This window comes from Mesoplodon densirostris, chromosome 1, assembly GCF_025265405.1.
Source record: "Mesoplodon densirostris isolate mMesDen1 chromosome 1, mMesDen1 primary haplotype, whole genome shotgun sequence".
In the NCBI taxonomy this organism is placed as follows: Eukaryota; Metazoa; Chordata; class Mammalia; order Artiodactyla; family Ziphiidae; genus Mesoplodon; species Mesoplodon densirostris.
In genome coordinates, this window is record NC_082661.1 from 29,018,599 (window position 1) to 29,033,095 (window position 14,497).

A 14,497-nucleotide genomic window follows, 5' to 3' on the forward strand; every position below is an offset into this window, starting at 1 on the left:
TTCCCATAAAGATGGTGAACCAGAATATATTGTCAGTTTAGGAAACATCCATTTTCATCTTTGCTCATGGGCACAGATTAAATAGGAGAATTCACAGAGCTCAGTTACTTTGAGCCATTACACTGAAGAAGTGAATTTTTCTCCTGAATTTTAAAAAAAAATCTTTTATCCTTTAGCAATGGAATAACTGCAATGACGATCAATCTCCCATGCTTCCCTGGAATATCCAGATATGCGGGGCCACAGTAGACAGATCTGGTTTGAATCTGTCAAATATTTGCTCACTTGCTCCTCTCCTCTTTCTTCATCCTTTACCCTATCTCCATTTTCTCTCCTCTTTTCCCCTCCTCTTTCTGTTTACCTCCCTGTCCTCTCCCCTCTATGACATTTAAGCATCAGAGGAACCCTTCAAACCCATCAAATAAGGATTTTTTTTCCCATTACCATTTCATTTTATCTTTTTAAAAAACCACAAAATGCAAAGCACCACAACGCATGAAAATGCCATGAAGCCCAGAAAATGCCAACCTTCAACTCCTCAAGCAATCATAGCCTTGTCCCAGAGAAGGAGTGTGCAGTCATAAGAAGTATACATGCACACACGCACACACACACACACACAGAGGCTGGGCTCTCAAAAAGAGTGGACAGGGGGCTTCCCTGGTGGCGCAGTGGTTGAGAGTCCACCTGCCGATGCAGGGGACCCGGGTTCGTGCCCGGGTCCGGGAAGATCCCACATGCCGTGGAGTGGCTGGGCCTGTGAGCCATGGCCGCTGAGCCTGCGCGTCTGGAGCCTGTGCTCCGCAACGGGAGAGGCCACAACAGTGAGAGGCCCACGTACCGCAACAAAAAAAAAAAAAAAAAAAAAAGTGGACAAAGGGGGCAATTATCTAATTCTGTTCAATGGTCATATAACTGAGTCATAAAGGTTCCTTTTTTTTTTTTTCTGGAAGTACAAAGAGCAGGCGCCCTTCCTAAAACCAGCTGGACTCACAGTGGACCATAATTCTCACTGGCATTCATGATACACAGTTCTGTTCACAGAGTATCCTTTTGGCTCCTCGAGCTTTCTTATTTAAAAGATTTCAGTGTTTATGCACGCACAAGCCAGAACTCACGTACACTGGCAGACACATAACTTGATTATTACTACTGCCATAATGATAACATTTATTGAGCACTTGATATCTGCCAGGTTTATGCGGCATAACTCATTCAACCTTCATGAGAACCTATGACAGAGCTCTAGCTACATGATTATCCCCATATTAGATCAGAATAAGGAGACTGAGGTCCAGAGAAGATATGAGATTTACCCACAACCACATAGCCAGTGAGTGGGGAAGCTAGATTCAAACTCCGGCAATCACTTCCCAGAGCCCACTTTCTTATGTTTTCTATGCCACACAGGTTTATGTCTGGCACATAGTAGGTGCTCAGCAAAGGTTTTCTGAATGGATGAATGGAAGAATAAATGAAGGACAGACCATATCTATTAAGAACACTGATACTTCCTTAAGATAGCAAAGTGGGTTCCCTTATGAAGCCAGGCCTATCGGATAGCTTAAGCTTTCTTTGGACAAAGTGATTTGCCCTCCCAACCAACTTTCCGGGGAAAGAGTCTATCAGCCATGCTTGCTCAGATACTAAGTGCTCCCAACCACCAGCTCTCCATTTGACTTTCAGGCCAAGCCCAGCCTCCCTTTAAACCAGAAATGAGACCCAAATACATCAAAGATGCTTCCTAACCACAACATTTTGTTTCCTAGGATATTTCCCTCTGAAAACGGGTGTCTCCCAATGAAATGAAACACCAATGAAATGAAAACAGGAGTTGGTTTTGTGCCTGGATAAAAACTAAGAAATTCAATCAATAATGTGGACATCTCTAAATCCCCAGATATTTGGCATCATATTGATAATCTTTAGAGATGACTGACTGAAGGTTTGGGTTTTCATCCAGATGTTTGGGAGTTGCCACAGTCATTAACCTGTTTGTCAGCAAGTGCTCATGCATTTCCAAGAGACCTAAGTGAACACTAAAGAGGAAAAGAATAACCCAGAATAAAACAGACTAAAGAGGACAGGGGTAGCAGCTATTCGACAAAACTAGTCAAGCAGACTCCGTTCTGGGAATGGGTTGCTGCCTTGGAGATTCATTAGAACGTGGATCCAGCTCACAAGAGACTCGTGTGCTCAAAGACCTTTAAAAATCGCATAAGGCTGTATCCTTGGCTGTCTACAGAACCCTACCCCATCAGATCGCAGTGTGGAGGAGTTGATGTATCAGTCCCAGCACCCGGCACAGACAGCTCACATGGTGGTCAATCCACCCTCATACCCACATGGCCTTATCCACTCTCCAGATGCCTCACGCCTGTGTGCGTAGTATGTCTACGCATTGTCAGTCCAAGCCGTAGATTTTGCAAAGCTTGACATAAATCTGGTTTGTGACTTTGCCCATGTACCCGTTTGTGATTTAGTGCTCTGCCTTTTATCATCTCTCCTACCTCCATTTTCTTTCCCTCTCTACTTTTTAATGCTATTTACAACTTCCCTAGCCATAGGACAGCACAGCGATCTTTCAGTTCCTCTACTGATAAACCCAAATGATTTTTCTTGCCCAGGTTTTCTCTCCACTCAGCTTAATTTACGTTTTGGTAAATAGGAACTTTAGATCGTTCCATTCAATAGCATTTAGAGTTCCCACTTTTATCAGAGGGATCAGGGCACTAAAGGACTCCCTGCAAGGGACATTTGTTTATTCTCATGAGCGATTGGCTCTCTCTACGTTCGAGAAGGCTGCGTGCATGCGGGCGTGCATGCACAGCGTCCTCAGTTTGAGCACCTATGCTCCACTGCCCTGCGTCAATGCTGCTTGGCACTGGCAGGAAGAGCCCAGTGAAGCCATTATGTGGACAGCAGCCGACCCTCAAACTGCTGGAGATAAATCCAGGCCCTGGGTCCTCTGTGCTGATGACCACTAGGTTCTTTGAGGAGCAAGCCCACATATGCCTGGCAGGGCTGCTTCTCCCAACTCTCCCTCCCACATCCACCCTTCTTCCCTGAACTGCAGGGGAGGCTTGTGATGACATTACTCACAAGCAAGGTCTGGGGTCCCTTCTCCTAGAGGTGGGAGTTGGCGGAGGAGGGTAGGAAGTCAGGACAATGCCTCTCTCTCTATTTCTGGGCCAGCTATTGTCTTTTTCTACTTCTTTTCAATTCTTTCCACACCTTCTCCTCTATTTCTAACTCTATTTGACCTTGAACTCTGGCCTCTCCTTTCACACCAGAATGTGTCCCAAGGGGGACAGAACCTCCAAAGAAGCAGTTACCTGGCCTGACAGGCCTGGAGACCAGTAGCCAGGGGGCCAGCCCATCACTCCACTCCTGGAAATAAATCCCATTGTATTTGCATTTTAATTTTCCACATAAACAAAGGCCCAGAGTACTCGCTTGGGCAGCATCACTGGACGAATTTAATTAGAAATGAAAAGTTTATAGGGCCCTCTTTAATGCGATTAATGCTCAGTTAACATTTATCACATTCGTATGCTGGAATCGCCTTTTTAAAGCAGCCACTGGCCATGAAATGAATTTCTCTCAACTTTTTCTGTACCCAACCTGGGAGGTCATCTCCTGAGGAGTCTGCACTGCCCTCCAAGCTGCCTTCCTGAGGCCTCTTCCCCCACCCTCACTTCCCTTTAACTTGGCTTTGAAGAGACAAATGTGTGCTGGGATGGGAGGTCAGAGGGTGTGAGAGTGAGGGCGGACACGATTTCTAGGAGGGCTGTACCCTCTGCAAAGAGCTGAGTGGTCAGCCCAGCAGACTGGCTAAAAGGCTTTAGAGCCTCTTCCCTAAAGAAAAAAAAGAAAAAGACACCCCTCCCCCCACCTTCCCAACACACACAGCCAGTCCATTTCTGTGGCCAAAACCAGGCTTTAGCTGGGGCTGGCTGGTGTCACACAGCTGGCTCTTGCTTCTCACCTTCTGTCTTTGGCCATCTCTTTTCTACCCTTTTTTCTCCTTCATCCTGGGCTCTCTTAGACTTTCCTTCCCAGGCCCGTGGTGACCAGGGAAAGGAGCCCAAGTCTCAAGTCTGGAGATACCTCCTTTTCTCTGGCTCTCCCAGTCCCAGCCTGTGGGAAGGCCACCTGTCCTGGTGTCAGCTCCTCAGGGAATCAGAGCAGAGTGGGGGGAACACAATACTTCTTTTGGTCCCTAGAGGAAGGATGGCCTTCCTTATGTTAAATTCTCTTCACTCTTCCTTAATTGGCCTCCTAACCCAAACCAGCTAACCTGAGTAATGATGAAGAGGAGAGAGAGAATAGAAAGGATAAGGATGTGGGGAGGGAGGAGAGGTATGCACTCTGCAGATGATAAGAGGAGAAAATAGCTTGACATTTGTCCCTACCTAAATGCACACTCCCTATGAGGACCTCAGCAGACACAAGCCAAGCAGCTGCTGCCAGTTTTCCTAGCAGCATGTCACACACATGCACCACCCCAGCACTGCACACAGCTCTACACCCTCACCTCTAGCAGAGCAAGTGCACGTGTGCCTGCACACAGACTAAACGAATTGGGACCCTCTGTGCACCCGACAGGACCCCCACTCATCCACCCATTGGGACACTGACCATCCATTCAACCCCAGGCTTTCCAGATAACATTTGCTAGCACCCCAAACAGGCGGGCCATCCCAGTGACGGCAGAGGCTTTCATCCTGGGACCAAAAGATGCCTTCAGCCCTCTGAATGGCCAACTACCAGTTTGCCGTTGTTCGCTGGACAAGACGGACGACTTTTAAAAGCTCCCTGTAGTGCCAGGGCCGTTTAGACAGCTTCCTAGGACCTGAATGCCAGGCTCAGCCAGATACCATGAGCCCACACACTCTTCCCAAAACAGAGCCACACAGAGGCTCCCAACACAGAGGCACCAACCCCTCTCGGTACCACACATAAGGGGCGGGCACCATCTTGTCCTCTAGAATTACAACAAAAGGTCACAGGATAAAGGGCAGAATGGGGTCTCCTCCCTGACCATCTCTGTGACCTGTCAGGCTAGATGCCGTCCACGAGGCTCCTGGTTGCCTTTGGCTTCCTTCACCAGCCCAGCAAATACCTTGGGGCCACAAGGGAGCATGTGGACCAGGGGCGGCCGCCCCAGTGCTCACTCCCATTTGTTCAAGCTCCAGGGCCCCTGCTGCTCTCCCTTCTCGCCCTCCTGCCCTCTCCAAGTCCTCTGAGTCCTTCTATTTCCTGACCTGACTGTGCCTACAAAGTGGGTACAATTCCTCTTGCAGCCTGCTGCCCTGTCTCACAGCCCTTTCTCCTCCTCCTGCCAGGAGCTGCCAGGAGCCACCCGGCACGTCCTCTGGCTTCCTCTGTTTCTGGATGGCTGCAGAGGGAGCTCACTGCAGAGGAGTGCATGGCAGGCTGAAGGCAGGCAGAGGAGGAAGTCCAGAGCAAAGTGGCCAGAGGCTCCTGGGTGGAGGGGGCTCTAACCTGGAACACCCAGGAAGCGGGGCCCTCCCTCCCTTCCTCTTGGCCTCTCTCCCACTCTCCCTTCTGCCGGGCACCAGGCTTGAGCGACTGCACTGCAGCAGCACCACATCCACTGCCGGCCTGCCTCGCGGTGCTCTGCCTGGTATGGGTGACCGTGGGCTGCAGGTCTTGCGACTTGACCTCTCATGCCACTTCCTTTGCTCTGCCACCTGCCTCCTCCCTGGCTGGCCTCCCCTCTTCTCCTTAATAACCTTCCGAGAGGCAGCCCCGCCAGCCTGCTGCACCAGCCGCCCAGAGCTCTGGTTCCCTGCAACCTTTTCACGTGCTCCGTTCCCAGGCAACCCGTTCCAGCTCCCAGGACTCTGCCTTTCACCTCTCAGCCTCGTCACCTCCTTCCTCACTCTTCCTCCTCATCCTTACTTTTGTCCTTCCCTTTCCACGTGCATCTCCCCCTCCCCTCCTCTAGCTGTGGGGAGTTACACCTCACCCCCACTTCCCTTCCTCGGGGGCTTCTGGACTCAGGGGCTCCGGAAATGTCACATCCCCTGTACCTGCACTGAGATTACTGCTCTGGTCTGAAGCAGAGAGATAAGTTATGGGCAGTTACACAGACCAGGGGCTGCAGACCGCTGGCCCGTGAACTGAATCAGGCCTGGAGATGTGTTTTATTTAACCAGCACAGAGTTTTAAAAAACGAAATCTCAATGCCTCTAGGCTGGGCCTACACACTCCAGCTCCTGTTTGTTCAGTTCTCACCACCTCTGTCTCAGCATTGTAGGTTCTCCTGCTAACCTTCCCCGCCGGGGTCCTGGAGGCTTCTGTGCTCACGACCCCCTGCAGCCACACGGCAGCTCCACTAACACATTCTCGCCAGTCTGGACTTTGGGGCACTACTTTCCTCCCCTTACAGCCTACAACAAACCCGAACCTCTCCAGAATGCCAACGACCCTGCCTCTCTCTCTCTCACATGAAAAACACAAAATATCTTCTTATCATATTATCTCTCAAAAACTGAAAGAAAGAGTCCAGTTATTTTTGTGGTTGGTGAGGATGAGCTACAAGAGGAGCCTGGCTCCATGGCCTCTCCCGTCTCCCTCCTACATGACCTCCCCTCCTACCTGAGAGTTCCCAGGTCTACACAGGGCCTTGTTTCTTCTTTTCCAGTCCCAGGTCATCCTCTTCTGGTTTCCTACACCCTCAACAGCTCCCCTATGCCCAGCCCTCCCCAGGAGATCGCAGGCATCTATCTGCCTCTGCCATCATGCTCTACTTGGTCTGGTGTCCAAGCCTTCTCTAGTTCCCAGTTATGTGTTCCTTGCACTCAGCTTCTTCCTTATTTCCCTGGCATCTGGATTATTGGGGAAGGATTTGGAGGCTGAGCCTGGGGCCTGGCCTTTGGGAGAGCTCTGACAATGACCGTGTCCCAGTGCTGCTGACATGCGTCCTGCTGGGGGACCCGCAGGTCACTTGGTGGGCCACTGCACCGTAACTCTGCAGGAAGGGGGTGCACCAGGAAGGGCATCTTCTTGGCTTCTTATGCAGTTGGTCCCTAACTAGTTCTGCCAACGGGGCTGGGACTCAACTGTTGAACTGAAGATGGACAGTGGATCACACAGCTCTCTATCACAAAGGCAGCATCGCTGCAGCAAAGCCCCTCTAACTGGGGCCTAACTAGACTATGGAGTGTTCCAGTGCAAATAAAAATTGAAGAAAAATTTGGCCCCAATTTTCCCAAATTATGAAATGAGAAATCTTCAACCCAGCCTTATTATTGCTGCCCAAGGGCCCAATGACTGCCTCACTGATTGACTGGATGGTCCCAAGGACAAGGTGTCCAGCCTTTGTCTGTGACTGCAGGTCTTCCTCTTTTTCCTCCTCTTGGCCTCAGAGCCCATTTACCTAAGAGCAGACACAGGTAGGCACAAACACACACAAATCCACACACCCTGAAGATATCAATCTCTATGCCCACAAACCATCATGAATACATTCAAGCTGCACCTTTAGAGTACCAAAACAAATAACTTGCTAACAGGAGAGAAACATTTCAACCCAGTAGTTTAGCGGTAGACAGATAAACCCACAGCGATTTAATTTTCCACCCATTTAATATTTTACTTGTCGTTAGGGCATTGGTTGTGAGACACTGTTGCCCACTCCTCAGATTTATCAGGGCCCCTTCTCTCTTCTCTAGGCTCACCCACGTGGCTGGGTGAGCAGCACTGGGCATAGCTTCCCCTGCATGAATCTGAACTCTGAAAGCAAGAAACTTGCCCTTCGAGAATCTGACCTGGGGGTGGGGGTGCTGAGATGAAACAGCAGGGATTCAGAGAAGTGGCAGGCCATGGTCACACCCTTTACTGCATTCTTTTAAAGAACAGGAAGTGAGAAAGGAATTCTTTCCAGCATACAGTTTCCTCTTAATATAAGAATTCCAACTCCAGGCGGCAACAAGGAAGGGCCAAGGACGGACCTGAACTTTAAGAGGCAAAGTTGCAGAGTAGCTGGAGCTGAAGATCTAGGGAGCTGGGGGCAGACAATGGAGCCCTGGTTTAAGGCGCTCCTTTGTGGGCTCAGAGGGAGCCCCCTTTTCAGCTTGCAGGCTCTGGTGTAGGGGGGTTTGGTTCATCTTCTGCACCAGTTACTACTATCGCTATTCTTTCTGTGGAGGCATAATATTCTTGTCCACAACACACACCATCACACATACAACCACACTATCCCATGCGTACTGGAACAAGCCCACTTCCCAACTGCTCCTTACCACCCCAACTTCCAACGGTGCCTCTGGTCCCCTGAATCTACTTTGCACAAGAATCCCCACCTTGTGCCAATATGCACACAAAGCCAGGGCCCCATCTCCCCCCTCCCCAATATTCTCTTCTCCAGGCACCCCGTTTCCCTTCTCTAGGGGCTGCTCCTGCCTGGTCCCATCTCCACTTGGTTAATTCCCCCCGTGGCCCCTGTATTGAACTGTTGTGTTGTCCATTTCCCTGTGACAAGGGCTCTGGTTACAGAGTTATTGATTGGTTTTCATGCAGACAAATGGGCCCTTCCCGAGCTCCCATCGAAATCCCTGGCTGTATGGGCTGATTGTTGCCTCTCGGGGTGTAGGATTGCACTGAAGACCACCCTCTACGCAACCTCCTTTGCCCAGACTGTGGACGGTAATAAATGGAGGCAGCCTGAGCGATAAGAAAAGCAATTGAGTAGGTTACCTGTGCAGATACAAGATTTATGCCTCTTCATATTTGATGTGATTTTTTTATTGAGTTCTCAGAATAGTTGGTCACACTTTATTTATTTATTTAGGGTTTTCCCCTCTTGTTTCCTCTTTGCATCACCCTCGAAAACCCACCTGGAGCTTTCATTAGGGACAACCCCTCCTGCCTTCCTCTTTCCTAGAGTTGCTAGTGGAGGTAAGAACTCAGGGCAACCAGCCATTGCTCTCACCTGAAAGCCATTTTGTGGCCTGCCCACCCACTCGGAGCCTGCCCGCAGGGGAACAGACCGATAAAATTGCTGGCCAAGAAGTCTAAAATAACTAAGGGAACAAAAATGGCTTTTCAGGGGGACAACTCCAGCTCATTTTAAGAAATAAGAAGGCCAGCCGTCATGACTATTTCACACATTGTTCTAACGACGGGCAGCCTCAGCAGCAGGAGATGCTCTCTGGGGAAGGACAGGTGAGCAAGGCTTTTCAGACAGAAACTGGCATGTCTGTCCACTATAGGTGGCCTGATCCAGTAGGCCCAGGGCCACAGAAAGCAAGTTCTCTATCCTTACTTTTCCCTTTCCTCTGTGGGGAGAAGCCTTCTTCTTAACCTACCAACTTGCCTTGGCTCTTTGCCACGAGACCAACAGCCCTGACCACCAAACAACTGCAAAAGGCTATGGAGATGGGCAAGGAGTGCTGCCTCTCTGGCCCAGCTCTGTGCCCAGCCAGGTCCAAGAGTCAAATGTGCAATGTTCTAGAACCTGTGTCTGAGAAAGGGACACAGCCCCCCGCCGTGAACATGTCGTCAGCATTCCCTTGGCTGGGATGAGTGGCTCCCAGCTTACTTGGAAAGGCCTTTGAATGAACAGCTAGGCCACTGTCACCCCAGGGCCAGATTTCCAACGAAGACCTGCAGGTGACACGAGACGCAACTGTTTGACAGCCTTGGGGCTGGCGCCTTCTTGAAGCCAGTGCTGCCGCTGCTAGGAGAGTAAATATGCTCACTTAGAGCCCAACAGGCTAAGAGAGAGTGTGGGTAGCAGGTGATCGGGGGGAAATTGACTCTGCGAGGGTCCACTCCAAGGATCGAGGAGCAGAGAGTGCCTTGATCCCAAAGAGTATAGGGCAGGCTGAAAAAGTTAAGAGAGCGAGGGCCTCCTTGTCAGCTCAGTCCAAGACAGTGCCCTCAGGGGATCTTCAGTAACCCTAGACTGTATCTGGAGTTTGCGCCTGTGCCTTCAAAGAAGCTATATTCCCTGCCCAGAGCAAGAGCCAAACCTGAAGACTCTGGCACATAATCAGGAAAATCCTTCCTGCCCAGCCAATTGCTCAGCAACGTAACTAGGTGGCTGTTTCCCTTTCAGCAGCTTGGATCTCCCTCCATCTCCTCCCCACTCCGGGCCATTTCCCACACCAGGTTTCAATCTCAAGTCACCTGTTTATAAACACCCGCCCTCTACAGCAGTGGTGTACAAGCTGAAGAGCTGGCAACTCCACGCTCAGCGATCAGTAACCCAATATCGAGAGTCATTCAAATAAATTCCACATGCTAAGCAATCTAGTCAACCCTCCGGATTTTTGACGGTGGTCTCTGGGGGTGAGGGTGAGGTTGGGAGGCCTCTTTGACCTACTCCATTGGCTCAGAGAGGTATTTCTATGAGGATTTGCCAGTGGAGAATGGGGGCTGGATGTCCAAGCCTTTATCGCGACAGGATCAGAAAAAACCCAAACCATTTTTAAAGCATGAAAAGCGATTTAGTTTAGAACCATAACAGTATATTTCAAGTGTGGCAACAGCATCTGTTTTGGGGAGGAGAAGATGAAAACCCTCATGATTTGGCTCAGGTGGATAAGCATGTGTGGATTTCCTTTCTTGCCAACGGCCAGCACGGGCACATTCTTACCGTGAGGGTTATAAAGTACCCAACACAAGTGGGCACCTAACCAACAGTAAAGCGCTAAACTCAAGAACCACCCGGTCCCCAATGCGTCACACTTTCTACACAGAGGAAAATCTGTAGGCTCTTCCTTACAGCAAGTGAGATTTCACGAAGTGCCTGGCATCAGCAGCGCCAGCAGAAATCCCGCTTTTAGCAGGTTTTGGGTTGAAGCAACGCATCTCAGATAAACCCTCCCTTTCAGAGCAAAGCACCTCGAGGGATGACACTAAGGCCGTGGGCCCCCAGGTGCATGCCTCCAGTCCTGACTCGGCAGCACACTGGGAAGCCCCCAGAATGCTTTCCAAAGTATGAGTCACGGTAGGATTCTGTCCCAAAGCAAAAGCAAGAATACCCTGACTGTGCCTTGTTGACAAAGCAAGCCAGGAAGCCTAGCTGCAGACCCAGGGCTGGCTGCCCACGCTGCCGGTGGCTTCCCCGTTCTTCTCCTCCCACTCCCTTGCCATCTCCAGCAACACCTGTCCACAGATGGCTGTTTTCCCACACCCAAAGGTAGCCTCCGTGCCCCTCAGGTGATAGGGCTCCGTGTTGAGCAAATCCTGCCGCTGTCAGAGCCGTCAAGCTGAAGCCGTTCCTTCTCCCACTCTCATCCCACTAGCAGCTCACTCTTCTACTTTCTCTCAGTTCTGGTGAGAGCACCTCAAGGCCTCTGGAGCTTGATCCTGGGGTCATATGTCCCCTGCTCTCTGTGGCTTTTCAGGATGAGAGTATTCCCAAACTTTTGTATAAGCCAGCTGCCCAAAACATCTCGGCCAGTGAGGGGTATATGTTGGGGAGAGGGGGGAGAAGGGGTGCTAGACAGAGTGCTAGGCAAGGGGTGCTGTCACCACACCTGCCTTGATTGCTCCAATCCTCCACACATCAAGAGAAGCACATTGCCTTGACCAAACCTATCCTGGGTTCCTCCACCGGCTTGCAGATCCTATCACAACAACAAGATTTCTACCAAATGTTCTCCAGAACACCAGCACCCAGTCCCAGCAACATTGCCCCTCAGCAGGGCTGCTCTCCTCCCAAGACCTCGGTTCCAACTCACTCCCAAGACCAGCAGCCAGCCTAGAGGCTGAGAGGAGACAACGCTTTGGCCCCTTCCCATCTCTCACCGCCACTCCTGCCCCAGCCCCAAAGCTTCCCCAGCTTCCTCCTCTGGCTTTGAAATGCAAAAGACTCATTCCTCTCCCGAACCACCAGGAGAATTTCTCCAGCTCCTTTGGAAGGTATCTGAATGTCAAACCACTATGCTCTCAATACCTAGCTGAGCCAGGCCCAGGGAGCTAGAGAATTTTCGGAGGGTGTATAATTAGCTGATCAGTATTATGTTACCCTGTTCATAACTGAATAACCATTTTAATACAGATGGCACACACTGGGATAATTTCCGGGGTCGCCTCACAGTACGTTACAGCACAAGTGTGGCAGAGGGAATCTTCTTTAGCCAAGGTACATTCTACCAGCTAATTTTACCTGCTGTTTTCAGGATGATTTGGGATAATTCCATTTCATTTGCAAAATATTTTTTTAAAAAACCCTTGATACGTGATGCCAGTTTCAGAAAAAGGCACCAGCTGAATTATTAGTTGTCCTGATAATGAGCCTATGAAGAGTGTAAAGAAAAACAAGGGTATGAAACCCTCAGCCTTCTTCTCATCTGGGGTGTTGCCCTACAATGCGCGGGGCGGGGGTAGAAAAGCTGGCCAAGGCTGTCTGGAATTCGCACAGGGTCTCCGCTGACATCGGGTTGTACAGTTCTGTGATGGGAAAGCCATCCTGGGTTCCCATGTCCAGTGTTCTTGTGATGTGCTGTACCTGCCACATGTGTACACTGGCCGGGGGCGGGGGGTACATACATGGAGTGTGCACGGGTCCCAGAGGGCACACTGGAGTGGCTCAGAGATTGGGAGACTGACTATCTTGTGCTACTGTATGTCGAGCTGAATCCAGCCTGAGTTGTCCCCCTGTGCCTGAGCCTGTCATCAGCACAGGCTTAGGCCTGGACACAGGTACTCTAGGTGGTTGGAGGCATCTCCTAAGGCTCAGTCTCAGGGTCCAGAGTCTCCCTCCTGACCCGGCATCCCACTCCTGGTCTAGCTCCTCTCCTCCCTGCCAGTGGCTGGCTGATGGTTGGCGTTTGCTCTGCAGGCCTGGATACGGGTGGTAATAGGCCGGAAATTTGTGAGGAGCTGGCTAGCAAGGCCTGGGCTCCCGGGAGGCCAGCTTTGTGGGAGTCAGCAGGGATGGCGGGGGAGCCAGGACAGGCGGCTGCCCCTGCGGAAGGGAGCATGCCTTTAGAAAGGGAAGTCTGTTTGGAGGCGATGAATAGACACTGGTCATTTTAAAGGCTTCGGCTGTGGGCTGTGATTGTCTCTAGATACCGAGGCGCGTAATCTTGGAGTCTTAATTACCACAAACACTTGGATTCATTTCCAGGACGCCAGCGGGAGAAGCCTGGCAGGGAATACCCAGCCCTGAGCTGGAGACAGCCTTGTCTGTCTGTCTATCTCTCTGCCTTCCAGGTCCCCTCTCCCTGCCCAAAGGACCTGGGAGCTGGGAGCAGGAGCAAGGGCAGGCAGAGGCCGAAGAAAGAACGGAGACCGGTGCTGGGGAAAGCCCTGGTGGGTAGGAGCTGGGATCTGGAGCCCCACCCTGCAGCCCGCCGTGGCTTGCTCACCTGTTGATGGAAGAGACGCTGGGCACTGTGTCGTTGTCACAGATGCCCTCCGCCAGGAGCCGGTCCCGGATCTCCCAGGCGAACATAGTCGGGTTCTGTCGCTTGTATTCGGCAATCTTGTCCACAACTTTGGGTGTTGCCACTTTGGGCTTGGAGCCGCCGATCACTCCGGGCTTGATGCTGCCGGTCTCGTAGTACCTGCGCCGGGAAGACCGGCGGGGTCAGCGAGAAGCCGGTGGTGGCAGGGACAGGGCGCTGCAGGCGCCGGAGCCGCTGAGCCACTCTCCCGCCTGAGGCAGTGGCACGGAGGGAAAAGGCCCAGAGTGTCTGAACCGGCTTCCAGAGTCCACTTGGCTAGGGCAGGGACGCAGTGGAGGATGAGGGGAGGGACACCAGGGACGCTCCCTCCCTGGAGGTGGCCATACCAAAGGCTGCACGCACAGCAGCTGGAATCAATGCCCCTGGGAGTGGAAGCCCGGCCCCTCATTTGGGAAGAGCGGGAGGAACAGCACTTGGAGGCCTCCAGACCTATCCCACAGAGCACAGGGACCCTATGGGAACCAGGGCCAACCTTCTACCTCCCCAAGCTGATTTTTCTCTTCTCAGGGACCCATTTTTACCTTCCACCCTATTCCTCCAACCCTCCCTTCCAAAGGGAAGAGCTGTCCTTCCGTTTCTGAAGACTGGAATCAGGCTATCTCCCAGTGAGGTCCCTGGAGCGGGGCAGGTGCTGGATGGCCCTGCTCCACCCTCTCTTCTGGGGCCACAGTCACTACCTGAGTGCCCTCTCCAAAAGGAGCAGCTCTCCAGATAGCCCCAGTCAGGGGCCTCCCTCTCCCACTGGCGACCTCGACTTTTAGCCAAGCCCTCGGCTGGAGACCCAGGGCTATCCAAACAGGAAAGGAGACAGGGCATCTCCCAGGGGCAGCTCCGAGGCCCTCACCTGCCCAGGATTTTGCTGACACAGCCGTGGCTGACCCGCAGCTGCCGGGAGATGTCGCAGGGCCGCACACCCTGGTGGGCCAGCTCCACGATGCGCTGCCTCACCACGTCGGGCAGGGGCCTGCCATTCACAAACACCCCCCCAAGCTGGTTCACACCCCCGTGCCCTGCTGGGGAGAGACAAGAAAAAAAAAACAACACCC

General features: G+C 51.7%; 1 protein-coding gene across 1 annotated transcript in view; it reads right to left on the minus strand.

The window, feature by feature from the left end:
* The window catches only part of PAX2 (paired box 2), a 78,794-nt gene that overhangs the window by 59,540 nt on the left and 4,757 nt on the right, over positions 1–14,497 (minus strand). The window contains 2 exon segments of the mRNA XM_060108021.1: positions 13,353–13,550; positions 14,296–14,464. Of these exon segments, the coding sequence (XP_059964004.1) occupies positions 13,353–13,550; positions 14,296–14,464 (367 nt within the window).